This window comes from Muntiacus reevesi, chromosome 3 (assembly GCF_963930625.1).
Source record: "Muntiacus reevesi chromosome 3, mMunRee1.1, whole genome shotgun sequence".
In the NCBI taxonomy this organism is placed as follows: Eukaryota; Metazoa; Chordata; class Mammalia; order Artiodactyla; family Cervidae; genus Muntiacus; species Muntiacus reevesi.
In genome coordinates, this window is record NC_089251.1 from 6298635 (window position 1) to 6326396 (window position 27762).

Consider the following 27762-nt stretch of genomic DNA (forward strand, 5'->3'; position numbering starts at 1 on the left):
TACAGGAAGTGTGGATGGACTGTGCACTCTACATCTTGATAATATCAGGTGTCTCATTCATCCAGGAAATATGTCCGTTTCAGACAGCAGTTAAGACATCTTAACATGAATAGCCCAAAAGTATCATCTCTGATTTAGATCTAAATATCCATGACATTAGTACATATAGTAGGTATATGTATTTTGGGTTTTACCTGATCTAGTAACAAAGCCAAATGTTGCCTGATATAGAGCAATTTGGCTTTGCAAAATGAAAAATGTTCCAGTTGTAATTAATTCTGCTCCATTTTGATGAGAACACCCTGATGTGTAATGAATTTGTCAAGACCCTATGGGACCTGGAGGCACATCACCCTGATAGTAATGTTAATTACTCTTTTGCTGGCGGGAAGCTGTTTGTGAGAGGATGTGCCCTGTCTGAAAAGGAGTGGTGTGTGTTCTGTTCTGTAGGTATACGGCTTGCAAAGCCTTCCTTTCCACCCTGAATGAAATGAACGATTATGCTGGGCAGCATGAAGTCATCTCCGAGAATATGACCTCTCAGATCATTGTGGAGTTAGCTCGCTATGTCCAGGAACTGAAGCAGGAGAGGAAATCGGTAACTAAAATTTGTTTTTCTTCATAAGAGGTGGAGCAAAGATGATGGGACTATCCGTCCAAGTTTTTGTTTGTTTGTTTTTATGGTTTCCTGTACTATACAATAAATCCTTGTTGCTTATCTATTTTATTTATTTTTTGACCATGCCGCTAGGCATGTGGGATATTAGTTCCCTAACCAGGAATCAAACCTGTGTCTCCTGCATTGGAAGTGCAGAGTCTTAACCACTGGGCCTCCAGGCAAGTCCCTCCCGAGAAGTTTTAAAGTTAAATGAAACCATATGAGACGGTGGGTCTTATATTGCCACCTTTGAGAAGCATACAAAAATTCCGGACCCTGTTCCTATAAAGTGTTTCTAGGTCTTTATGTACAATTTCAAGGGTCCATTATATACTCTGCAACTCATCTGTGGGCCCCAGAATACTAACCTCTTATGATGAATTTAAATATATTTGAGGCTCTGGGACATACAAGAGTAAGCAATATAAATGGTGTCTGCTGTGTGGAATAAATTGTATTAAAATACATGCTTATAAGGAGTTCAAAAGAGCCAGAGAGATGGCCTCAGTTACAGCCACTCTGTTCCCTGGCTCATTCATTGTCATCTAATAAAGGGCCTTTTTGTTCCCCTCATCACCATTACAGTGTTTGCATGACTTTTATTGTTAACGAAAGGGAAAAATGTACCCTCAAGTAAAGTGTATTCATAGTCAAGATTTTGACCAAAGAGATGTATCATTAAGCCATGGTCTGTATCAATGTACTTTGATTGATATGAGGCACATAATAATTTGTTGTAATAAAATACCAAAGTTGGCCAGTAACATGCTTTTCTGATGCAAAGAGTCGACTCATTGGAAAAGACCCTGATGCTGGGAAAGACCGAAGGCCACAGGAGAAGGGGGCGGCAGAGGATGAGATGGTTGGATGGCATCACCGACTCAGTGGACATGAATCTGAGCAAACTCTGGGAGATAGTGAAGGACAGGGGAACCTGGCATGCTGCAGTCTGTAGGGTCACAGTCGGACACAACTGAGAAATTGAACAGCAACAAAATGCTTTTCTGTATAAATTTGAGTCCTTCTTTGAGTGCTCTGGAGATATATGAGCCAATAAGACTGATAGAGTTTTTGCTGATATGGAGACATTAAATAATCATGACCAAAATAATTATTTAATTGCAACTGTGATAGTCTCAACAAAGTAAAAATATATATATATATATACAAATGAACATATAATGGGAACACCTGACATGCTCATGCTCCAGATCAGGGGAAAGTTCACCAGAGGGCTTGAGGGGCGAGTAGGAGTTGCCTGGGACAAAGATTCAGTGGAGAGAACAGCCGTGCAAAGGCCCTGAGGCAGGAAAGTATTTGGAACAAAGTTAATAAATTGAGATGAGGCTTTTGTCTGTTCACATTAGAGCGGTGATTCCCAAGAGGGCACAGCTTTTTCTTCCCACCCCAGCAAATATGTGTCAACGTCTGGAGATGTTTTTGGCTGTTTGGGTTATTATAGCTGGGGGTGGGGGTTGCTGCTGGTATCTAATGGGTAGAACCCAGAAGTGCTGTTAACATCCCATAATGCACAGGACAGCCTCCACGACAAAGAATTACCCGACCCAGAATGTCCGTCTTGGCTGAGAAGCCTTGCACCAGAGCTCCAGTAGGGTGACAGGCTCTATAGACTGTTCACGAAAGGGGAACTTTTACATGACGGCAAGGAAGCAGCGAAACAGGATCCTAAGGTTTGGAATGAAGCAAAATCCCTCATACAGTCATAAAATAAACACAGTAAATCTGGATGCGATGTCGGACTGCTTCCCTGAGTCCAGAATTTCCCTCGACCCTGCAAAGTCTGTGTTAAATACCTTCTTCTTATTTGCTCCTTTGGTCGGTGCCTTGTGTCTCTTACTGACCTGCCTTCACTCATACAGTTTAGCATTTTAACCAACACCCTAAGTTAGAAACTCCGTGCATTTACCTTAGTAGCAAATATTCATTCTCTTTTCTGGAGTGAATCGTGAAATGTGTAGTCCATGTGACTTGGCCTCCTGTTGCTTTTTTAAATGCCTCCCCTCCAACCACATGGCCTCCTCGCTGCTCCTCACCCATTCCCTCTGTGATGCTGACCCAGGGCCTTTGCATTGCGTTTTTTTGCCTTGGTAAAACTTTTCCCTAGGTATTCGCAAAGCCAACTTCCTGACTGCTTTCTCAGGAATATCAGCTTCTCATTCAGGTCTGTCTTGTTTATCTTATTTAAGATTATAGGGACGTCCCTGGTGGTCCAAGGGCTGAGGCTCCGCACTCCCAGTGCAGGGGCCCAGGTTCCATCCGAGTCAGGGTACTAGATCTCATGTGCGGCAACTAAGCTGTTGTGCTACAACTAAAGATCCCACATCCTTCAACTAAGACCCAGCACCACCAAATAAATAAATATATTTTTTAAAATTACAAGGACCTCCCACCTTCTCCACCTCATTTATGCTACATCCCACTGCTTTATTTATTTATTTTTCTTTAACTGTTGTTGTTCAGTCACTTAACTTGTTGTACTAACGCAAAGCTAAGATAGATGCTCATGTTTGCATTTTCATGTAAATAACATTATGTTGTTGCTGTTGTCCAGTCACTGAGTTGTGGTCCTCTTTGTGACCCCATGGACTGCAGCACACTAGGCTTCCCTGTCCTTCACTATCTCCCAGAGTTTGCTCAAACTCATGTCCATTGAGTTGGTGATACTGTCTAACCATCTCATCCTCTGCCACCCCCTTCTCCTCTTGCCTTCTTTAGTACATAACAGTATCTAACAGGAGAAGGCAATGGCACCCAACTCCCACTCTTGCCTAGAAAATCCCATGGACGGAGGAGCCTGGTGGGCCGCAGTCCATGGGGTTGCTAAGAGTCGGACACGACTGAGTGACTTCTCTTTCCCTTTTCACTTTCATGCATTGGAGAAGGAAATAGCAACCCACTCCAGTGTTCTTGCCTGGAGAATCCCAGGGACAGGGGAGCCTGGTGGGCTGCCGCCTATGGGATCGTGCAGAATCAGACACAACTGAAGCAACTTAGCAGCAGCAGCAGCATCTAACATTTTAAGTGTTCACTTGTTTGTTTCTTGTTCACCCCACACTGGAAGCTCCACAAGGGCAAGGAATTTCTTTTCTCAGCCCATGAAAGAGTGACGAGTGTCAGGCTCTTGATCAATAATCTTGGAGTGAAAGAAAGAATTGAGAAGTAGAGCAGCCGTCTTTGACATAGCCTCGTTCTCAGTTAGACTTTGCTAGTTGGGGATCCTGTATTTTCTTTGTTGTGTTATGACTGCATCCTTTTGTTTAATTTACTCACTGTTAATCATATGTCTTTTTTAGAATGTATCATATCTGTACTTTGAATTCTTTCCCTTCTTTAATCAAAAATTATAGTAATTTAATGAGTAAATGATAGGTAGTACAGACACACATTAAATGATATTTTGCAATACTTAGCATTCCTTTTACTTTAGGGAGAATTACATCTCTCTGAGTCAGACGTTCTGTTGGGAGGAGACATAAACAACATACTCTCTTAAAGCCTTTCGTAATCCTATTCAGATGAAAATTTAGGAAACTGAAACTTTTTAAGATTCTAGAAAGAATATCAATAAATACATGTACATTTGCAGTGTTTTAATATAATGTGTTATGAATACATTTTTTGCTTTATTACATGAAAATAGTTACCATTATTTTGAATGACTGCATGATATGGCAGTATGTTGATGCTCTAATATGAAAAATTAGTTTTATAATATTGGATATTTAATCATTTGGCCTCAAATGTTCGTTTTGATAGGTGATAGTAACTGATGAGGAGGAGGGCCGGGCTGTTACACGTTTTGCTCATTGTCTTACGTTTTGTCCTCAGCCAGCCCACCTCTCTCGGCAGTGGTTGTTCACATACATACTCTTGTTCCCACTGAGTTTATTTTCTTGAACTTACATCCAGGGATGCCCGATTGACAGGTATGAAGGTCTCCGCGGCATAAAAAGAGCTGTAGAAGAGGCTTCTTGGGGTCCTCTAAGCCGTCTTTCTCCTTTGACCTTTCACTTTTGGTTACCCTGACTTTTTAGTAAGAGATCTAATTTTCTTCAGGATGACTCTCAAAACCACAGTGGACTGCTATCGCTTCCACTTTCTGGTGATGGTAATTAGCAGCAGAAGGACCCCAAGAGAGGTAGAGCCCAAATCCAGCTCTTCTGGGTTCAAATCCAGTTGCCGCTTTGCTGAGGGACTGTGAATGGTTGACAGTGAACTTCAGATCTTCCTGCAAGGAGAGGGGAGGAGAGCCTCAGCTCCTGGGGGTTGGGGAGGCGAGGAAGGGACCCAGGGGTTGCAGTCAACAAACCCGCTTAGGACTCCGACAGCCCCAAGAGCTAGAAAACCTTAGTCAGGATATAAAACTCTCTGAGCAACCAGTTCCGAATCTGTAACTGAGACTGATTGTAATAAACCACCTTCCCAAGTTGCGGAGAGGGTCACAATAACACAGGCACCAACCGCCTTAGCATCTCACTGGCACTGATGTGTAGGCACTGCACATCCAGTACCTCCTGAGGTCCTTCTGCTCCTCAATACAGAATCTCCTTCCTGCTCCAGGGAAAGGGTTCGACCAGGGTTTACAGCAGAAAACAGGAGCATCTGCAGGTCTCCTTGTGACCCGTGTCGTAACAGTATTGTCCGGTGCATTTAAAAGGACCTTTCTAAAAATGCTGACCTGGCGGATGCCATTGAAAACAAGCTGCTTTTAAATTTTTAGGTCAAGCTATTGTTTCTTGGAAATACTGTCCTGCTGAAGTACCATTCTTAACTGTCAGCCTAAAACCTTCTGAGCCACTTAATACAGTGACAAGTTCCTCCCTGCCCAAAGGGACAATTTAGAATTTACAGGATTACTGCTGGATCTCATTACTATCGATAGAGAGTGTTTCCATGTTCAGTTCCAGTGCCAGTAGAAAATCATTTTTCATCTAGATTTTTCTATGTTTGGACGAAAGAATCTCTAACAAGGTGAGAAATGGCCCACTATACAAAAGATGAGGTTCCCTTCCTTCTTTGGATGGATTGGAAAGGGAGAAGAACCCGCCTGCCGACGCAGGTTAGATGTAAGAGACACGGGTTCGGTCCCTGAGTTGGCAAGATCCCCTGGAGGAAGGCACAGCAACCCACTCGAGTATTCTTGCCTGGAGAATCCCACGGACAGAGAAGCCTGGCAGGTGGCAGGCCATAGCGTCGCACAGAGTTGGACACGGCTGAGGCAACAGCACGCACGCTGGTAGTGTGAGAGATAACAGAGGGCGATACGGACGTTCTCCTTGCCTCTGGGGCCATATCGTGCTCACAAGTGAGTTGTCTGATCTTAAGCAAAATCTTGAAGTCTTAGAGATATAACCGATTCGTATGCTGTAGAGCAGAAGCTAAGATTCCACATGCTGCGTGGCCAAAAAAATTTTTTTAATTAAAAAAGTATACAGCTTGAAAGTTTCAAACAATTAATTTTTAAAAATCTCCAACTATAAGATGGAATGATGCTCACTGTTCATATTTTTAGAAGAAAAGATGATTTTTAAAATTTTATTTCAGTTTTTAATTGAAGCATGGTTGGTATACAATGTTGTGCCAATCTCTGTTGTACAACAAGGTGACTCAGTTATGCACGTAGAGGCATTCTTTTAAAATATTCTCTTCCATTATAGTTTACCCCTGGAGATTGGATGCGGTTCCCCATGCTGTACTGTAGGACTTTGTTGTTTATGCATTCTAAATGTAATAGTTTGCATCTACCAACCCCAAATCCCAGTCATCCTTCTCCCTCACCTGCTCCCTGTTGGCAGCCACAGGTCTTGGGATAAATTCATTTGTGCCGTATTTTACATTCAACACAGAAGTGATACCATATGGTGTCTCTGGGCCTATCCATATTGCCAAAAATGGCATTATTTTGTTCTTTTTTATGGCTGAGTAGTATTCCATTTTGTATATGTACCATGTCTTCCTTATCTGTTGCTCTGTTGATGGACACTTAGGTTTCCGTATCTTGGCTCTTATGACTAGTGCTGCTATGAACACTGGGGTGGAGGTATCTTTCTGAGTTCCAGTTTTTCCTGGATATATGCCCAGAAGTGGAATTGCGGCATCTTATGTGCTGTGCTGTGCTCAGTCATTCAGTCGTGTCCGGCTCTTTGTAACCCCATGGACTCTAGCCCGCCAGGCTCCTCTGTTCATGGAGATTCTCCAGGCTAGAATACTGGAGTGGGTTGCCATGCCCTCTTCCAGGGGATCTTCCCCACCCAGGGATCGAACCCAGGTCTCCCACGTTGCAAGCAGATTCTTTACCATCTGAGCCACCAGGGAAGCCCCGGGATCATATGACAACTTTATTTTTAGGTTTTTGAGGAACCTCCATACTGTTCATAATTTACATTCCCATCAGCAGTGTGGGAGGGTTCCCTTTTCTCCCTACTCTCTCTTCCATTTGTTATTTGCAGACTTGAGGAAATACGATTTTCATGCAGCAGTTTCCACACACGCTCTGTTCTGTAGGGAGCTCACTCACCTAGTATTATGAATAACCAGTGTCTGTCCTGACACACGAAAGTGTGTTTGCTTCTTTTGACGAAGATGTGTTCATTTTGTGAAAGTAAATTCTTTAAAAGAGAGGTTTGACTTGCCATTTGCAACAGCATTGCCCTTAGATTCTTTCCTGCCTGGTGTTCCAGCCGCAGTCCTCACTAGGGAGCACCAACACTTCTGGAAGCCTGAGCGGAGGAGGGGCTCTTCATTTCTTCACCTAATGGGCTCCACTTAAGGCAATTGTATTTTTGGCAAGATGCTCACCTTCTCTTTAGAGGTGATGGAATCAGTAGCCTGCCCTTGGGTTGAGTATAAGTCAAAATATACAGTGACCGTTTCCTTTGCTTCGCATTCAGTCTTTTATTCTCAAAGATAAATTAACTCATCTGATTTTGTGCCAGTGTCTGGGGTTTACTGGTGTTCACTGATCATGGGTAGAAATAACTGGGAAATCAACAGTTCTTTCTAAGGCAGCATGATGAATTTTAACGTGTAAAATCTGGAAATTTTATACTGGCTTGCTTTTCATGAGTGAGTGAGTGAGTGCTCAGTCATGTCCGACTCTTTGCAACCCCACAGACTGTACCCACCAGGTTCCTCTGTCCATGAGATTTTCCAGACAAGGATAGTGGAGTAAGTGGCCATTTCCCCCTCCAGGGGATCTTCCTGACCCAGGGATCAAACCTGTATCTCCTACGCCGCAGGCAGATTCTTTATCTCTGGTCTATCAGGAAGCTTGGGCTGGTTTTTCTAGATTTTTACAAATTTACAAGGAGAGCAATAGTCATTATCTCTGTAAGCTGACCACATGCAATGAAAACTTCGATTTCTTTTATTTATTCTTTCTTTTTGGGTAGAGTGACTGTGATTCGTTTATTAGTTGCCAAAATTTTACAAAAACTCTGAATTAAAGAACAAAAACTCAAAATCCTTGTCAATCAAAATCCTCATTTTTCTGTTTCCTTCTGTGTATATGCTCAGTTACTCAGTTTGGTCCAACTCTTTCAGTCCATGAGGTCACTCATTGTGACCGCATAGACCGTAACCCACCAGGCTCTTCTGTCCGTGGGACTTTCCAGGCAAGAATACTAGAGTGGGTTGCTATTTTCTTCTCCAGGGATCTTCCCAACCCGGGGATTGAACCCGGGTCTCTTGCATATCCTGCATTGGCAGGCGGATTCTTTACCACCGGTGTCACCTGGGAAGTCTTGAAAATATGTAGTTTTCACAATTAGAATTTTAGTGGCTATAGTTATTAAATAATTTTAGAGAACAGAGTTCAGCTCCAACCTCTGAGTCTGTGTAGGGTTATCTGCAGTGGTCACCACTAACCACATATGAGGGATTTATGGAGATTTATAGCTCCAGGAGGGGAATCAGGAGGTTCCAGCCAACATTTACTGGAACCTCTAACTACATTTCTCCCGGCAGGTGGAAAGAATGCTTCATTTCAAAATGTTGGCCAGGAGCAGAATCACTTTTTGGCAATGGTTATCTGAAGAGTTCTAGAGGAAATAATTATACAATGCCTTCGGTGACTCACTAAAATTTTTCTTAATCTCAGATAATAATGCTTGCAAGACCCCACATTACTGAGAAATGACCGTAAGAAAAATTTCCCCAAAGTTTCAGAGATGTTGAAAAATTGATAACTAGAAGTCATGCATTCTTCTTAAAGTTAGGTGTTGGATAGGTTCTGTTTATGAAATTACAAAACAAACTTAATTGCCTGTAAGGCAATTCTGCAGCCCAGACTGACTCTACTATGTCTAGGGCATGTTTTTTTTTGTTCGTTTGTTTTGGCTGCACCCTGCCGTGCAGCTTGGGGGATTTCAGTTCCCTGACCAGGGACTGAACCCCAGCCACGGCAGTGAAAGCACCGAATCCTAACCACTGGACCACCAGGGAACTCCCTAGAACATGTTTTTATAAGAGATGACACTGAACAGATAAAACTTAGCATGAAGGAAAGCAGAAAGTAAAAGGAGCTTATCTGTGTGATCAAGCTAATTGCAAATCTGTTTTTGATTTATTCAGTCCTGTTGAGATTCAGCTGTGGATTCTCTGTTATAAAGCCAGAACTTATAGGAAGAAAATGCAGATAAGCAAGGCAGATATTAGACTTCATGATCAGGAAAAAGAGCAGTGGGTCTAAAGAGCAGTTAGGTCTTCCTTACTGGTGTTACTGTGCTGAGTCGCTCAGTCGTGTCCGACTCTGACTCTTTGCAACCCCATGGACTGTAGCCCACCAGGCTCCTCTGTCGGTGCGATTTCCCAGGCAAGAGGGGATTGCCAATTTCCTCCTCCAGGGGAACTTCCTTACTCAAGGATGGAACCTGCATCTCCTGCATTGCTCATTTACCACTGAGCCACCTGGGAAACCCCTCAAAAAGCAGGAAACCTACAAAACTAGTTAGTCTTTTGTGAGTCATGCTTATACAACACCCACTAATAGTCCCGGGTTTAATGTATGTCTAGAAAGTATGTTTTGTTTTGTTCTGTCCTCTTTGTTTTCAAAGAACATGTGATACTAGCGTTCTATTAAGACCCTGTTCGCCCTGTGGTTCTGTCACCTGCAAAACCACTGGTCTGGTGAAGCAAAGAAATTCTATTTTCTCATTTATGGGATGACATACTTAGTTAGGATCCTTCAGTTTTGTCCTTGACTTCCTGAATTTGAAATGCGACTTTGTATTTCCCCCTTGTAAGTAGGAAAGAGACCTTTTTCTTCTAAAATTTGTGAGAATTCCTTGATGAAAGTTGTTCTCCCCTGACTCACCGATGCAGCATCGTTGTCAGTGGAGGCCCTGGAGCCCAGGAAAAGTGTAAAGGATGTCCCAGAATTCTGTGGTGAGGTGGCCCACTCAACCTGTTCAAAAACGAACTCTGGATCCCCAGAGTTTATCCTTTATTCTGCCCCAGTCCTATCCTATTGAACTTCCCTGGTGGCTCAGACAATAAAGAATCTGTCTGCAATGCAGGAGACCTGGGTTTGATCCCTGGGTCGGGAAGATCCCCTGGAGAAGGAAATAGCAACCCACGCCAGGATTCTTGCCTGGAGAATCCCACGGACGGAGGAGCCTGGCAGGCTCCAGTCTGCGGGGTCACAAAGAGTCAGACATGACTAAGTGACTAAGCACAGCATTCCTATCTACAGTTCCCGCCGTCTGTGAATGGCAGTCCTTTTTAACCCAGTTGTTCTGGCCAAAAACGTGGGGCACCCAAGGCTTATGTTTCCCTTCCGCCCCGTCTTCTGGCTAACGTCAGGTCCTGTCCGCTTTACCTGCAGTGAGTGTTCTGAATGCAGACGCTTCTCGCCACTTCCTCCACAAGCAGTCTCTCATCTTCTCTCATCTGGTGGACTGTCCTACGCCTTTTAGTTTTAGCTCGTCTCTGCTTCCAGGCCTGCCCCCGGTCAGTGGTCCGGCGCCCCGTCTCCGTCTCCACCACCAGCGGCCCCTGGGGCGGGTGCAGCAGCCTCCTCCCCGGTCCCCTGCCCCTCCTGCTCCCGTTCAGCACGATCTCCACACAGCAGGCAGCGCAGCCTTGCGATAAGGCAGATCAGACCATGTCACTTCCCACCTTACACGTTTCCAGTAGCTTTCCGCGGGGCTCATGGGGCTTGGGAAGCCGTCCCCGGTCTGGCCCTTGCCTGCTTCTCCTGCCTTACCCTCCCTCTCAGTCAAATTGCACTGGCATCTCTCTGTTCCCTGGACAGGCCAAGCCCTTTCCCGCTTCAAAGCGCCCTCGTTAGCTGTTCCCGCTGCTTGCTTGGAAGGGTGTTTCTGAGAGCTTGGCAAGTTCACTCCTGCACTTTATTCAAGACTCTGCTTCAGTATCCTCCCAGACCGCCCCGTCCAAACGCTGCCTGCACCAGCACCCATCCCTCCCTAGTTCCTTACCCTCTTCTACTGCTGTGTCTGCTGGTCCACAAGGAAAGAAGCTTTGTTTTATTCACAAGCAATGTTGCACCCAGCCCGTGTGGGTATGCAATGAACACACTTCAATGAATGATTCGAGTTAGACTTTAAAACCTTTCAGCTCAGGGAAGGATGACTGTCCCTGAAGTTTCACCTGTCAACCTAGCACTCTATCTAAAACCCTTATTAAGGGTGATTTCCCTTGGTTTGGTTTGGAAGAACAGTTTCATACCCTTGGAAGAGATCACGTGAAGAATCTGAGCCATTGGCTGCTTACTATCGATCCTTTGAAGAACCTTTCATCCTGAGTGAATCAGGATTCTTCAGAGGAATGTGAAATGAAGGATTGTTTTGGAGAACAAGTTTTAAAAAGACGACTGGAGTCTAGGTAAAAAGTGTGGATTCGGGGAATTCTCTGCAGGTCCAGTGGATAGACTCTGTGTGTTCACTTCCGAGGGCCAAGTTCAATCCCTGGTCGGGGAACTAAGATCCCACGAGCCTCGTGTGCAGACCCAAAAAAAAAAAGAAACAACACTACTGTGTTTGTGGAGAGTTCTGGGGAGTGAAAGCCAGCAGGAGAATAAGAGGGTGCGGGGTGTGGGGCAGCAGGAGTGGGGGTGATGGAAACTTGGCCAGAGCTGCTAGACCTGGACTGGGGCGGGAGTAGGGGGCTACCCCGTGTCCAGACGGTCAGTGTTACGGGGAAGTTAAGTAACTGCACATGACACAGGGAGGCAGGCATTTTAGGAACTTTAAGCAAGTCCATTGAGAAAGTATTTTTATTATAAATGAATTTAGAGGAAATAGGTCTTACTGAAGAAAAGCGCAAGGCAATTCCCATCACGAATGTTTCTAGGGTTATAGTTTTGGGCTTCACTGAAGTGACAACTGCCCCGAACCTTTCTGAAGGTGCTTCACAGATTCGCTACACAAGTCCACACGCACATCCACACACACAGATTCATCGTTAGGTTAATTAACCCCGAGTCAGGCTGGCACTAGAAGCCCGCTGGTATTCAAGCCCATCACGCGGTAGGGTTTTTTTTGAAATTCTAGTATTTGTCACAGATATATTTTCTGGAAACTCCTTTCTTCTTCCCCTTTTTAAGTTTTTTGTGTTCCTTTGTTTTCATCTGTAGAATCTGAGTTTTATTTAAAATTCCAGATGGCTGGCTGGCTGACTGTCCTTAGTTGAGTGTTTATTCTGTTATTTTTTTTTCCACTTTTTTTTTTTTAAGAAGTGGCTCTTTTCACCTCAATGTCGTATTTTGCTTTTTTAGTGTAGTTTTAAAAATTGATGATCTATTTTATACATATAGTAAAATGAGTAGCTGTTGTACCTAACTGCAGTGTGTGAGTAACAAATATTCTCATCGTTTATCTATTCAGCCTAAGGATGATTTCTTGCAGCACAGTTAAATCTGCTTCGAAGCTTTGTCTTTGTCATTTTGCTTTGAGTTAATGCTTGCCTATTTTAGGTTTCCTGTGTTTTTTTTTTTTTAAACCTCAGCTACTCCTGGTCTCTGGGAAATTTCTGAAAAATTTTTGAAGGCTCATTTGATTTGTATAGATTTTACCTGTATATTTTTAAGGTTCAACCAAAAAGTTGAAAGTAAGTTCAGCTGCCACCCAGATACGATCAGGCATTTAAAAAGGCCTATTATTATGTTTGGAGAGAAACTAAAGCATCTTATTACAGGAGAAAGCAAAGAGCTTTTTTTTCTCCTGGGTCTCTAGAGATGGCATTTCCTGTCTCTCCTCTGATAGGAGCAAAGAGCTGTGATGACTTCACTCCATGGCTCCAAAAGAAGTGCCTATTATCTTTTTTCTCGAGAACAATTCGTCTTTATTTAGAGCTTGGAGGCACACTTTTTAGACCCACACTTGGTCACTGCCCCGCGAAGAAATGTTTGACCATTGTTTGTTAATAAACAAGAAACACATCTGGCAAGCTGGTTGGTGTGTTTGACTTTGCAACTGTTGAAATAAAGCTATTAAAGGAGGGAAGATCTAGCTGGCTACAAAGGGCCGCTGCTATTTAGGTCATGGGATGCTCCGAACCATCAGAAGGGCTTTTGTTCCATCCATTGGTTTCCTAAGGGATCAGCCAGCGCAGGGTTTTTGTGTCTTGTAGGCAAATCCATTTTGGAGAACGCATACTAGGCAAGAAAGACTAGAAAGAAAATCAGTGACACTAATTTTTTTTTTTCTCTCTTAAGCCACAGGAAATGCAATCACAAGTGTGCTTCTTGAATAACTGTTTTGGTGTTGCAGGGGGTGGAGGTGGGGCGGGGAATGTTATAACAGGAGCCTTCCTGGGAAAAAGCTCATCAATAAAGTTGGGGTCCACACTGTGCTTGAAAATAAATGTGTATTTATTATTTAACCTGGAAATGAAGAATCGGCAAGAGAATTTACTATCTAGTAGGTTTTCGATCGAATTATCCCCTCGTGCTTCCAAAACACCGCCTTTTTTGGAAGACTGTGGTCTTCAGAGCTGATCCTTTTGCTGGTGAAGCCCCATCCACCTTTCCTGTGCAGGGTCCATCACTTCTGCACGTCCTTTGTGTGCGTTTCCTCTCGGTCAGGACGGCGCTGGCTGTGAGGGAGCTTTCGTTTCGTGAAAACGTTCATTTCAGAGCTGCTGTCGAGTTGGAGCAGAAGCTTAGAGCCCAGCTCTGAACCGGGTGGCGAGGTTTTCTGTTTGTGTCTGTCTTTGAATCTCAAAGTAAGATTGGGGAGAAATGGGGATAGCTTTTCAGCAAACTGTAGGACACCAGAGACCTGCACAGGAAACGGGGCTGGTCCTCCGGACGGCTTGGGGCCAAGGGGCACAGCTGAGCCTCGCCCCCCTCCCCTCCCCTCACTCCTCTGCCTCCCCAGGCCTCCCCCCGCCCCCGCGCCTTCTTTAAAGGCTTTCTGCGGCTTTCAGAAAACCCGCTCACATTCTGTACTTCCCCTCAAAGCCTCAGTTCTGCTCTCAGCTCATCTTAAGCCTCCCTAAAGCCCACCCTTTCTCACTTGTTTATGCCTACCTTCGACTCCATCTCTTTTTGGTCGTATCCATCTCTTTTCTGTCGTATCCCTCTGTCTATTATGAGACTCAAAATACGAAGCCCCACAGGGCTCCTCCAGACCAAAAAAAAATTGCTAGATGGGTAAACCTTGCTGTCAAGAGGCACTTAAAATGGTGAAACGTGACCTCCGAAGAGAGACAAGAAAACATTCCCTTATAAAGGAACACTGTTCTTTAACAACAACAAAAAAAAGAGTCTGACTTTTGTCTCCTCCTCGCCGGCCTCCCGGGGTCAGTTACCTTGTGTATCTCGGCTAAGCCATAGGTTCTGATGAGGTGAGAGAAAAGGCTGTGAGTACCGAGGAGACCTCTCCACGCCCGCCACCCTTTCGCTTCCCTCCTCCACTACACACCCCTCCCAGCTGAACTTACCTTCTCGGCCAGAAGACAGACAGCGCATTCACGCCTAGTCATCTGAGGAGGGTCATTTATTAAAAGGACCATTTAGCACTTGTGGAGAGGATTCAGAAAGCGCTAAGGGATGGAGTGGTACCCCCACCCGACCCCGGGCTGATCACAGCGGGGAGCTGCGATGGCCCTGGGTCTCAAAGGGTAGGGGAGCCTTGTAGGAACTTCAGAGATGAGCTATGGGCACTGTCAGGCCAAGCTGTGGCCTTTGGTCAAAAGACCTCGTCAGCTCTTTGCATCCTAGCGGCGGTGCAGATGGAAATTCCCGCTCTCTGATCTGCCAGAACCCGTCAAGTCTAACAAAACCAGGGGGAAGGTGCTTTCGTGCACGTGGTCCATGCAGGTCAGAACATCCTTGGAATCACTCTGACCTCTCCTTGTCTCACAGGCCACATCTGATCTGATTTATTGGTAATTTTCCCAATCAAAGGACACCCAGAGTCTGAGCCTCTGTCAACACCTGCACTGCTGCCCCAGGGTCCAAGTGTCCATCATTTCCAGGGTTAGAGAGGGACTCCCACCTGGAACATTCTTGCATGACATCCCCGACTTCCCAGGTCATGCAGACAAAAAGCTTACAAGACCCTGCCCAGGCTGCACCTTTCTTCTCTGACCCCATCTCCTCACATTCCTGAGATTCACTTTGGTGTGACCCTCTGATGTCCCTGATGGTCAACACCAAGCATCTACCTGCCAGGGCCTTTGCAGATGGCAGGGAGGTGAATTTAAGTCTAAGATAAGTCACGGAACCATCTACCCACCCAAAACTTAGACAAGTATTTGCAGCAGCATTATTCATAATAGCCGCAAACTGGGAACGGGTCACCCAAAAAATTACCATGTGGCAATAAAAGGAATAAAGTACTGATATGTGTGATCATTGGAAACATTAGGCTAAATGAAAATTATGAAATGTTGAAAGTATGACGTCAGTCACAAAGGATTTCATATTGTACGATTCCATTCATATGAAATATCCCGAATAAGCAAGTCTATACAGACCGGAAGTGGCATGGTGTTTGCCTAGGGCTGGGGAAGATGGGAGGTGACAGCTAAGAGGTTCAGCGTTTTTTCTGAGGTTATACAAATGTTCAAGGGACTTCCCCGGCAATCCAGTGGTTAGGAGTCTGTCTTCTAATGCATGGGGTGAGGATTCGATCTCTGGTTGAAGAACTATGATCGCACGTGCCTTGGGCGGGTGGGGTGGCAGAGGTATGACCAGAGAATTTTTTAAAATGTTCTAAAATCAACTGTGATGAGAGTTGCCTATTTTGTGACTCGACTAAAGCCCACTGAATTGAACAGTTTCAGTGGGTGAATCGTATGGTATATGAATTACATCTCAGAGCGATTAAAACTAAAGATCTGACTGCCATCTTTGTAAAGCATTCCTGTCATTTTCACGAGTAGCATAAATAACTCTTAGCATTCACTATTATTATAGCTAAAGTCTGAGATGCAACTCTGCGACCATTGACTTATTACTGTTTTCATTTCTCATTTATTTTTTAAGTCTTAACATTTCTTCCGAGCACGTGGGCCAGATATTCAATATTTAAGTATCCTTGGAGTGGGTGAATTTTTTTTCACGTCTTAATATGAGAAAGACAGAGTACTAATCATGGGTGTGTCTCTGCTCCCCCCGCCCCCAGCACTTTCACGATGGACGGAAGGCACAGCAACACATAGAGACGTGCTGGAAGCAACTAGAATCAGTAAGTGAAAAACCAACCGCTCAAGAAATGTCTCTATAGATTTTTCTGATCTGAATTTAACTTAAGTTTGAATCAACACTAAGTACAAAACAGAGACCCTAACATCTTTAGAGATTTTTACAATTTGAATTTAATTGATTTCTAGAGATTATTACTGGAAGTAAAATGTTGAGCCCCAAAGAGCCCAAGTGGAACCTTTTTTCTAAAAATCATAGGGAAGGACAAAGATTAGACAGTTTGGATGGAAATAAAGGCGGATTTTAAAATAACTTCCTAAAGTGATGACATGGAACAAATCAGTTTAGAAAACAGTGCTTTTGGGGAGGGGGAATCAGGGAATGCCAATAAAATTATGATGCAATTACATCTTCATATAGTAATCTCATGGTTTCATTAATGATCACTTTCCCTGTCACCATCTTCCTCTGCTCTTAGAGTAAAAGACGTTTTGAGCGGGATTGCAAAGAGGCCGACCGAGCCCAGCAGTACTTTGAGAAAATGGATGCTGACATAAATGTTACGAAAGCAGATGTTGAAAAGGTAAGGAGAAAGCGAGAGTCTTTTTTTTTCATTTCCTCTTTTAACGCTTGTCACGTATCCTCCCAGACTGCTGGTCTCCAAGTTCTTCTTTCTGATGCAGCCACAAAAGACCACTCAACTTGGAATTATTTTCATTTCGTGTCAACTTGGGGTGTGGGGTATTAGTAGGAGGCTGGGGGAGGAATCTAAAATTCGGGGGAATCCTCAGTGTTATGATTTGAGCAGTGTGTTGATTTCTTTATTCACCAGGACAATTAACGTGGAGACAAACCATGAACCTATCTTAGGGGATGGTTTCCACAGACTGTGGTTCTCTCTTAATGGCTTTTCAAAGAAAAAAATCGACCTCTTAAAAGCTGGAGCAGAGCGCCCAGCGCCATCTGAAAGAGCTTGGCTGCTGGCACTGTTTCTGATAAAAAGATAAAGAGACTCACACTAGTGGCCGGAGTTCTGATGGACTCATTCAGGTTGCTAACAGGTTGTAACCCAAGGCTTGCATTGGGAGGTCCTCTCCAAAGCTTTTCCCAAAATGGACTTGTGTTGTTGGCAATTAGGAATATTATTATAAAGCTTGTACTGTGTCTTCTTGTGGTTCCCTGTGTGTTTTTTCCCTAGAAGCTAAATTTTCTTTTTATAAAAGTCATCAATATGAGTGTAAACAAAATTAGGCTGTTAAAGAACCGTATTCATTCCTGACTGCCCAGGGCTGTTTTGGCATTCATAGCTTCATGCTTTTACATGGGGAAAAAGCCCTGCGTTTTCATAGATTTCTTTCACTTTTTGCCAGATTATTTGGAGATGAATTTGCTTGGAAAATAGTGTAAATTAGATATTTAGTTATTTGCCCAATTCTGCCAAGTTCCTTGCTTAAAGTCTAGGCATAGATTAGTATGCCTTCCTCTAAAATTACCTAGTATATTAGAAAACACATTCTTAGTATCTATATTTGATCTTGAGTGGGGATATTTACTTTACCAAAAGATGTATTCATTTGCTGGTAAAATTACTATGCTCATAGTAACGTAACAGTCACTCAGTCGTGTCTGACTCTTTGCAACCACATGGACTGCCACCCACTGGGCTCATCTGTTCACGGAATTCTCTAGGCTGGAATACTGGAGTGGGTTACCATTTCCTCCTCCAGGGGATCTTTCCTATCCAGGGTTTGAACCTGAGTCTCCTACATTAGCAGGCAGATTCTTTAACACTGAGCCACCTGAGAAGCCCCAAAAAGTACCATAAATTACCATAAGCTTACCATAAATTCTCATAAAATGTTAATTCCCCAAAGTACTTAATATGTTATTCAATTAAAATAGATGGACCCAAAGTTTATTTTTAAAAAAATTTGAGGTTAAATGAACATAAAACTTTTGCATATTCATTTTAGAGCCAGATGCGTTGCTAATAAACTCTCTTTTTATTTCTATTTTGGGGTTTTCCATAGAGACAGTCGTAACATCGGCAAATAATGACAGTCTTATTTCTTCTTTTTCAGTCTTTATGCCTTTTATTTATTTTTCTTATCTTGCTCTGCTGGTTATGACCTCTTTTATGCTGGCAGAAGCAGTTATTGTGGATTTCCTTATCTCATTCTAGATAAAGAGAGTGCTGCAAATGTTTCCCCATTAAACATGATTATAATAAGCCTTTATCAGGGTGAGGGATTTCCCTTCTTTCCCTATTTTGCCAAGAGGTTTTTTTTTTTTTTAACTCAACTTGATATTGAATATCATCAAATATCTTTTCTGTTTCCTTTAATCCATTAATGGACAGATTACATTATTAAATTTTCTTATATTGAACCAAATTAGCATTCCTGAGACTAGTGTAACTAGATTTTGATGTATTTTTTTAAAATACAGAGCTGAATTTACATTATTAACATTTTACTTGAGATCTTGCATCGATGTTCATTGAAATCAGTTCAGTTCAGTTGCTCAGTCATGTCTGACTCTTTGTGACCCCATGGACTGCAGCATGCCAGGTTTCGCTGTCCATCACCAACTCCCGGAGCTTACTCAGACTCATGTCCATTGAGTTGGTGATGCCATCCAACCATCTCATCCTCTGTTGTCCCCTTTTCCTCCCACATTCAATCTTTCCCAGCATCAGGGTCTTTTCCAATGAGTCTTTTCTTCACATCAGGTGGCCAAAGTACTGGAGTTTCAGTTTCAGCATCAGTCCTTCCAATGAATATTTAGGACTGATTTCCTTTAGGATGGACTGATTGGATCTCCTTGCTGTCCAAGGGACTCTCAAAAGAGTCTTCTCCAACACCACAGTTCAAAAGCATCAATTCTTAAGCACTCAGCTTTCTTTATAGTGCAACTCTCACATCCATACATGACTATGGGAAAAACCACAGCTTTGACTAGATGGACCTTTGTTGGCAAAGTAATGTCTCTGCTTTTTAATATGCTGTCTAGGTTGGTCATAACTTTTCTTCCAAGGAGTAAGCGTCTTTTAATTTCATGGTTGCAGTCACCATCTACACTGATTTTGGAGCCCAAGAAAATAAAGTCTGTCACTGTTTCCATTGTTTCCACATCTATTTGCCATGAAGGGATGGGGCCAAATTCCATGAACTTAGTTTTCTGAATATTGAGTTTTAAGCCCACTTTTTCACTCTCCTCTTTCACTTTCATCAAGACGCTCTTTAGTTCATCTTCACTTTCTGCCATAAGGGTGGTGTCATCTGCATATCTGAAGTTATTGATACTTCTCCCGGCAATCTTGATTCCAGCTTGTGCTTCATCCAGTCCAGCATTTCTCGTGATGTACTCTGCATATAAGTTAAATAAGCAGGGTGACAATATACAGCCTTGATGTACTCCTTTCCTGATTTGGAACTAGTCTGTTGTTCCATGTCCAATTCTAACTGTTCTTGACCTGCATGCAGATTTCTCAGGAGTCAGGTCAGGTGGTCTGGTATTCCCATCTCTTGAAGAATTTTCCACAGTTTGTTGTGATACACACAGTCAAAGGCTTTGGCATAGTCAATAAAGCAGAAGTAGGTGTTTTTCTGGTTCATTGAAATAGAAACCTGTGATTTTTCTTTCTTGGCTGTTCTAGTTTGCTTTATTAGTTTTGGAGTATTTCTTTTTATTTTCTAAATAATATATGTGAGAGGAAATTAGGTTTCTAAAATGTTTTGTAATACTTTATAGTGGGAGAGTTTCTAACTACTGATCTAATTTCTTTATTGTCCTTGAAAGCATTCACTTTCAGCAAAATGAAAAATCTGATCCCACATGTAGTTTCCTGCACTTACCTGTTGTTTTTACACAGGTGGAAATATCGTTCCAGATTTTGCATTCATAGTCCCAGCTTTTCTAGAGAGCTCACGGAATGCACATTGTATTACTTCTTGAAGCCACTGAGTCCATCACTATTTGCAATCTTTAGCTTTTTTCTTCCTTTTTTTAAAAATTGAAGTATAATTGACTTACAATATTATATTAGTTTCAGGTGTACTTCACCTTTGTGTTAGTTAAGATCTCATGACATTGTAAAGGCTTACCCATGATTGCTTCCAACTATTAATTGAGTATGAAAAATTGCATATAGACTGGCAAGCCTCCTATACCAACATCACTGCCTTATATTTGCCTTATAATTAGGGTTGGGGTTAGGGTCACATAAGAAGGTAAAAGTCACAAGCAGAAAAACCTGTGAGATTGAGAAGACAGTGTGTGTGATTATAAATGTGTGTTCCTTGGAATTTCCACTCTGGTCCACATTTAAAGTGGGTTCTCCGGGAAGCTGTCTTTTCCAGGATCACAGCCAGGCCAGGATCACATCAGTCTGAATTTCCCACTTGGGGTTAGGGAATCAACACCTGCTGGGTGAGTTCTGGTCCTTTGTGATTGAAAATTTTTCCGGGGTGACTCTAGTTTTCCTCCCTTGGGTCAGGTCCAAGAGAGTTAATGTATCAAAAGTACAATTTCTAGGTCCGGTTGCAGCTTTGGGACTTTTCAAAGGTACTACCAAACTGAATTGCTCTTCTCGACTATTTTAGTATTTCCAAGGATGCACTGCTATTTCTTTTTTTTTTTCTTTTTTTTTTTTATTATTTATTTATTTTTTTTTTTTAAATTTTTTTTTTTTTTGCACTGCTATTTCTTATACTGACTGTCATTTTGTTATTTTCCTGGAAGTCCTATGTGCCTGCTTCCTAAGGACATGCACTGTCTCATGTTGGAATTCTGGGACTTGCCTGGCAGTCCAGTGGCTGAGACAGTGCTCCCGCTGCAAAGAGCCTGGGTTCAATTGCTGGTCAGGGAGCTAGATCCCGTGTGCCGCAACTAAGACCTGGAACAGCCAAATGAATAAAATAAATAAATACTTAAAAAAACAATAACAACAACAATAACTGTGCTTCTCCTGACGCAAACTAGGGCACTTCACACTTTAAAAATAAATAGACATCGGAATTCTTAAGTTATTCTCCTTAGGAGTGTGACTTGAAGCACTGTAATTTCCCCAAAGCAAAGCCATGATTTCATTGTTGTATTCGTTTTGGCATTATCTGTCACCAGTGAAGCTTCTTGTCAGGATCAAGCTGAAAGGATGCAGTGTTTCAGTTCTTAGGGACACTTAATGTAATTTCCCACCTTGACTTCTGAGAGTCTTCGGATCAAATATAAATGTCTTTTCCTCCAGTTTCTGCAAATGATTCAATTACCCAGTTGTCTTCACGGTGACTCCCCCCACTTTTTCCGGCAGTCAGCTCCGCAGCCCTTGGGATGATAAGCCTGCGTTTACAAAGATACTGTCGTTTTACCCAAAAGAGTTGAAAGCTTATGTCCAAAAAAAAAAAAAACAAAGCAAACAAAAAAAAACCAAAGATATTGTCGCTGCTCCCGCCTCGAGTAGGGCGGACTTTCCTAAATTGCGCTTGTGTTTGATGACACCGTCCATGGGAACTGTATGTGCATGATGCATCTTCTAAGCTGCGTAGGATCTGGGTGGGAGCCTGATTTTCTTTTCCTTTGGGGAGGTTAATGTTTCACAGAGAGACTGGCTCTGTGTTCACACTGCCCAGATCTAGCCCAGCCCACACTTTGGCTTTGGGTTCACCATGAGTATGTGTGGCCAGGTGTTTCATCCTTTGCTTACAAGAGGTCGTGTGTTAGCCTTGAGGTGCCCAGTTTAACTAAGTATAAATTTATATGTAGAAATAGACATAAGAAAAAAAACAAAACCCACTGGAATTCTTATCTCTGGGCTAGTGAACATAGTTGGCTGTTGTGAGCATGCCATGTTCCTTAGAAGAATGATGGGGAAAGAAAGTCAGTTCAATGGAATGGTTTTTATTGGTGGTGAAAACTCAAGGAGCTAGGCAATCTCTTTTCCCTTGCCAAGAGGCTGCTATCAGAAAGTTTTGAATTTGAAAACTTGAAATGAGTTGTAATGATTTGAAATGAGTGGAGCTGGGTTTGTCAGAGAACCAGTACAGAGTGGAATAGGTCATCTTGTGGCTTGTGACCTACATGTTCAAGGAAAACCAGAATTTTTCCCTCCCTTCTAATGCGGTGGAAAAGGTAATCCTTACTCTCTGTCTTGTAATATTGAGAGGTCAAAGGACTGCAAGGGAACACGGAACAATCAGGAGTCTCATGTGAAAAAAAGTAATTGAAGCCCTGAGGATAAGGTGACGTATTCTCTGCTGTCCAGCCCTCCGCTTCCCAGACCCTTCTCAGGGGTGGTCACTTTTGCCACATGATGTGTGTCCTTTTAGGCTCTTCTTGAAAGAGGTTTTATTTGTTTATTTGGCTGTATCGGCTTGTAGTTGGGGCACGCAGTGTCCTTCGTTGAGGTGCACGACTCTCTAGCTGCGGCGGTGGGCTCCCGAGTGTGTGGGCTCAGTAGGTAAGGTGTGTGCACCCAGCTGCTCCCTGGCGTGAAGAAGCCAACCCAGGTCCCCTGTGTTCCACCAGGGAGGTCCCCAGACCTTTTCAAATGGATATTTATTGAGGTGCGATGTACATACCATAGTGTGGCCACGTCTTACGTGGACAGCTCAATGAGTTTTTGCACATAAATGAAATTGTGTGCTAGGACCCCAGATAAGGGATGTTCCTAGAACCCCAGCAGTCTCCCTGGGACCCTACCCCCACCCAAAGTTATTATAGTAATAAACTATTACCCTGACATGTGACGTGTCTTTGTTTAGCCTGTTTCTATACTTCATACAAGTTACACCGTCCGGATTCTCCCGCCTAGCTTCTCTAACTCAATGTGGCGTCTGTGAGATTCATATTCTCGTCACCAGCGGGGGAGGTGTGTGTTGTCGTGTGATGTCCATCGTGCGGATGTACAGTTTATCCATCCTCGGGTTGGTAGATGTCTGGATTGTTTCCATATCGAGGCCAAATTAAGAACAAAGCTCGCATGAACATTTCGGTGCATCTCAGCTGGCAGACACGGTCCCCCCTCCTGCCCAGTGTAGGCGTGCCTGAGTGGAACCCTGAGTCACAGGTGCTGTCAGACCTTGACAAGGTGGCTTTGCCGGTGGACACCCCTTCAGCAGCTGCTCCTCACCCACATAGGGGGTTGGTAGTCTCAGTCCTTTTATTTCAGCCTTTTTGATGAGTGTGGAGTGGATTCTGGTAGTGTCTTTAACTTACCTTTGTATTTCCTTGATGAAAAATGATGTTGAGCATCTTTTCATATGCTATTATGTTCCAGTTATAATAACCTTTTTTGTAAAGTGCCCAAATCTTTAGCTTATGTTAAAAACAGACTTGCTTCTTTCTAGCATATGGTGGTGGTGGAGCTTTAGTTGCTAAACTGTGTCCGGCTCTTTGCGACCCCACGGACGGTAGCCCGTCAGGCTCCTCTGTTCATGCGATTGTCCAGGCAAGAATCCTGGAGTGAGTTGCTATTTCCTTCTCCAGGGAACCCAGGGATATAACCTGTGACTCCTGCTTGGCAGGTAGACTCTTTACCACTGACCCACCTGGATAGCCATGTACATATGTATGTATGTATATAATTATACAGTTATCTTTACTTACCCCAGTAAAGCTTTTTGCTACACTTTTAATTACTATGTGGCTGAGCTTTTTAAATTTTTCATCACTACTATTGAAATATTGTTGTGCGATGGGAAAAGCCTAGGCAACTGGAATATCATCATTTCCAAGTCACACATTTATAAAGCTTAGGCTTAGAAGTACAGAGAGCCCAGCTCTCTGTGGCCCCATCTCTCAGAAGCCCAGCACCAGGGCCATCAGAGTGGACAGGTACCAAAGGACCATTGTTCGTTGTCACCATTAAACTCCTCAGATATTCTCGATTTTGGGAGGGATGGTGGAAGAGTACAGTGTATAAAGAAGTGGACAGGAGACTTTTTTTTTTTTAATTTATATGACCATGCTGGGTCTTAGTTGCAACAAGTAGGATCTTGGATCTTTTAGTTGCAGCTTGCAAACTCTTAGTTGCAGTGTTCAGGACCTAGTTCCCTGACCAAGGATGGAACTTGGGCCCCCTGCATTGAGAGCAGGGAGCCTTAGCCACTGGACCACCAGGGAAGTCCCAAGACTACTTTTTAATGGAGTCGATATTTCAAGCTTTTATACAGTTTGGAGATTACTTGTAAAGAATCAGAATTCTAAGTAGCCATTAATTTATTTTTATAAAAATGTTTCTAGTAATGTCTTTCTTGCAGTTTCTTTTCATTTGGAATAGTTTTTAATCCAACTAAACTCCAAATTTGTCTATTTCTATGTAAACATAGGCCCCCCCAAATGAGTTCCTCCATACATACTTTTAAGAGATTTCTGATGGAATCAGGATTTCATGGTCTTATTCTCATTTTTAAAAAACTTGTTTAAATTTGTTTTATGGATATATAGTTGGTTAATAGTGTGTTAAATTTTACCGTACAGCAAAATGATTCAGTTATACATATACATGCATTCTTTTTCATATGGTTTATCACAGGATACTGAATAATTCTCCCCGTGCATACAGTAGGACCTTGTTGTTTAGCCATCCTCTGTATAATAGTTTGCATCTGCTAACCCCAACCCTCCAGTCCATCCCTGCCTCACCTACCCTCCCTCCTGACAACCACGAGTCTGTTTTCTAAGCTGTGACTCTGTTTCTGTTTCACAGATAAGTTCATTTGTGTCATATTTTCTTGTGGGGGGAGGGTTACCATTTTTTAACTTTATGTCTTAGTTGGGGGATGATTGCTTTATATCGTTGTGTTAGTAGCATCTCCCTTTGTTGACAAAATTCCTGAGCTGTGTGTGAAGTGTTCCCATCCATTGATTCATCCCCTCAGCCTTTATCTATGGCCTACATCCTGGCCAGGTGTGGGGTTGACACAGATACCATCATGGAATCACTGCCTCCTTGACCTTAAGGAATTCTCCTTTCACTCTCTTCCTAATATTCAGGGACTGTATGGTGAACTTTCCCACGTGTTCCCTAAGTACTTCTTGAATGCCATTCTGGTGACAAATACATTAAAGTCAGGTTTTATCTACCCCTGTGCTTTGGAATAATAACACGCTAGACAGACGTGGAAGGGAAGCGGTGCCTAATCTCTGCTTCCTGATAACGCTGCAGCTAGCTAGTGTGGCGCTGGGATGAAAAGGAAAAGGTTATCAAAATGAATGGAATGTGGACTAATATTCCCGAACAGAGAGCACAGTGTTTTCTAAATGCATGCATTAAACTGAGTTCATCCATGTCAGGCCATGAATAATTCCCTTTCTCCAGCTCGCCCTCGCCTTGTGACTGTAGGCTCTTACATAATTTCTAAATGCAAAATAAGATATTGTTTAAGAGAAACTGCAGTTCGTTGGGTTACAAGTAGCTGCAGAAATGGTTAGTGAGTTCGAGGTATGGTTTTTAAACTCCGGCATCAGTTTCTCCTTTTCCTACACAGGTCTAGTGTTGTTTAACTCGCCTGATTCTTTGACTGCCAACGTCTTCGTTTTCTAGGCAGTTGTTTGCCATCTAATGGTTAACTTGGCTTCTTAATTCGAATTCATTGCAATTCTGAGTGTTGACTAACCAGAAGAATTCTCTATACCATGTGAGAAGTTGCCTTATTTGGCCTAATCATGAGTTTTCTTGTATCACCTGATTTAAGGAAATGTTTTTAAAGTTATATAAGATTAAAATGCTGACCATGAGCCCTTAGAACAGTGTATCCATTTCTTAGGAAGCTTGCATTCCATTTTTGTGTGATATTATAGCTTCTAAAAATATTTGACTTTGAACATTATTAGCTTTTAAATTCTTCATCAATGCCCCTATCATGAAGTATTATAGAATAAGACACTGAGTCATCTATGAATCAAGATAGAAGTCTAAGAAGTATGTGATAAAATTTCATAATTCTAATTACAATAAAATATACAGGTACTGTTTTTATGTGTCATATATTACAAAATAGAATCTCTTAAAGGGAAAAATACAGTTTTAGTAAAGAATCTATGTCAGTATTAAGCAAGAATGAAGGAATTTACTTTGAATGATTATCAGTTTGATACTTATCTTAATAAAGCAAATTAAATTTACTAGCTTAGGAGGTTGCCTTCAGTTGGAATCAGAGATGCTGGCTCCGTGAAGCACAAACAGGGCAAAGTTGTTCTAACTGAAGCCAGCTGAGTAGCAGAGTGTTAAATTTTTTTACCATTTGGGGAAACATTCTCTAGCAAGATGACTACTTTAGTCATTGTACGTATAAGGAATTGTACTATTAAATTTTTTTCTCTTCCCTTGCTGTAACTACGAGGTTGACATCTTTATTAAACATGTGAATATCTTTAGCGCTTTCCCCACATTTGCTTTATAACAAATGTCTGCCTGGTTATCTGAAGGGATTGTTCACTGTAACAATTTAGAAAACAAATTTTTTTTTTCCAAAGGAGGAAGTGGTTAGCATGAATGCAGGAAACAAATTTTGCAATGGCAGCTTGATCTTTTACTTTAAAAATTGTTTTGTTTGCAACAAGAGAAAATGTATAGAATTTAAAATGGATATTGTTGCTGTAACTATTCTTTAAAAGAAGATCAGTGTTCAAATCAAAGATGCCCAAAAGTCACTTTTGTTACCCTCTTGTTTACATCTGTCCTGTAAGCAATCATATCTGTAGAGTTTGTTTTGTTTATTTTGCTTCTCAGTGAACCTGTATTGAATGAACATCGGTTTCAATTGTTTTGATGCTTTAATATTTGTCCTGAGTAATAATGGATGTGTTTCCTTCTTTTGATGCTTCCCATGGGAAATGGAGTTTAATGGAAATTCCCCCAAATTATTAAATGTAGAATAAATGTATCTATATTTGGAAATGGGACACGACTTTGATCTATGTCTTAAACGAATATTAGCATGATGAAGTTTTTTTTTTTAAAGGCTACACTCAATATTTAACAATTGAATTTGTGATAGAAGTGTCAAAACATAAAATTATTTACTATGGTTAAATGTTTCACATACCAGATACTCTTAAAGTTGCATTCAGCTCCCAGCTCCCAGTTTTTGTTCATTTGCTAGTGATTACTACAGCCTTTATGTTGTTGACCTTAATTTTTGCTTATTTGCTTTGGAAATAAGTGGTTTTTGCTCAGCAAATGGAGTTTGGGTAAATAAATGTTTAAAAAGAAATAGGAAAGTCAAAATGTCAAAATCTCAGTATCAGAAATGTTGGGGGTGGGGGTGCAGCCCAAAGTGAATTTGTGTAAAAACTAAATACTTTTAGGACTTCCCTGGTGGCCCAGCAGTTAAGAATTCTGCACTCCCACTGCAAGGGGCACGGGTTTGATCCCTGGTCCTTCCTGGTTTGGGAAGATCCTGCATGCTGTGTGGCATGCCCCCCCCCCCAAAAAAAGAATAAATACTTTTAAGAGCCTCTTCAATGAAAT

General features: G+C 42.3%; 2 protein-coding genes across 10 annotated transcripts in view; both read left to right on the top strand.

Annotated features, from left to right (window-relative positions):
• The window catches only part of C3H9orf78 (chromosome 3 C9orf78 homolog), a 416805-nt gene that overhangs the window by 285811 nt on the left and 103232 nt on the right, over positions 1-27762 (top strand). The gene's annotated exons all lie outside the window — the stretch shown is intronic.
• FNBP1 (formin binding protein 1) overlaps positions 1-27762 on the top strand; it is a 133861-nt gene that overhangs the window by 58874 nt on the left and 47225 nt on the right. For all 9 annotated transcript variants that reach the window (XM_065928251.1, XM_065928249.1, XM_065928250.1 and 6 more), the window contains exons 4-6: positions 451-598; positions 16270-16332; positions 16768-16872. In XM_065928251.1, the coding sequence (XP_065784323.1) occupies positions 451-598; positions 16270-16332; positions 16768-16872 (316 nt within the window). The remainder of the gene's footprint in view (positions 1-450; positions 599-16269; positions 16333-16767; positions 16873-27762) is intronic.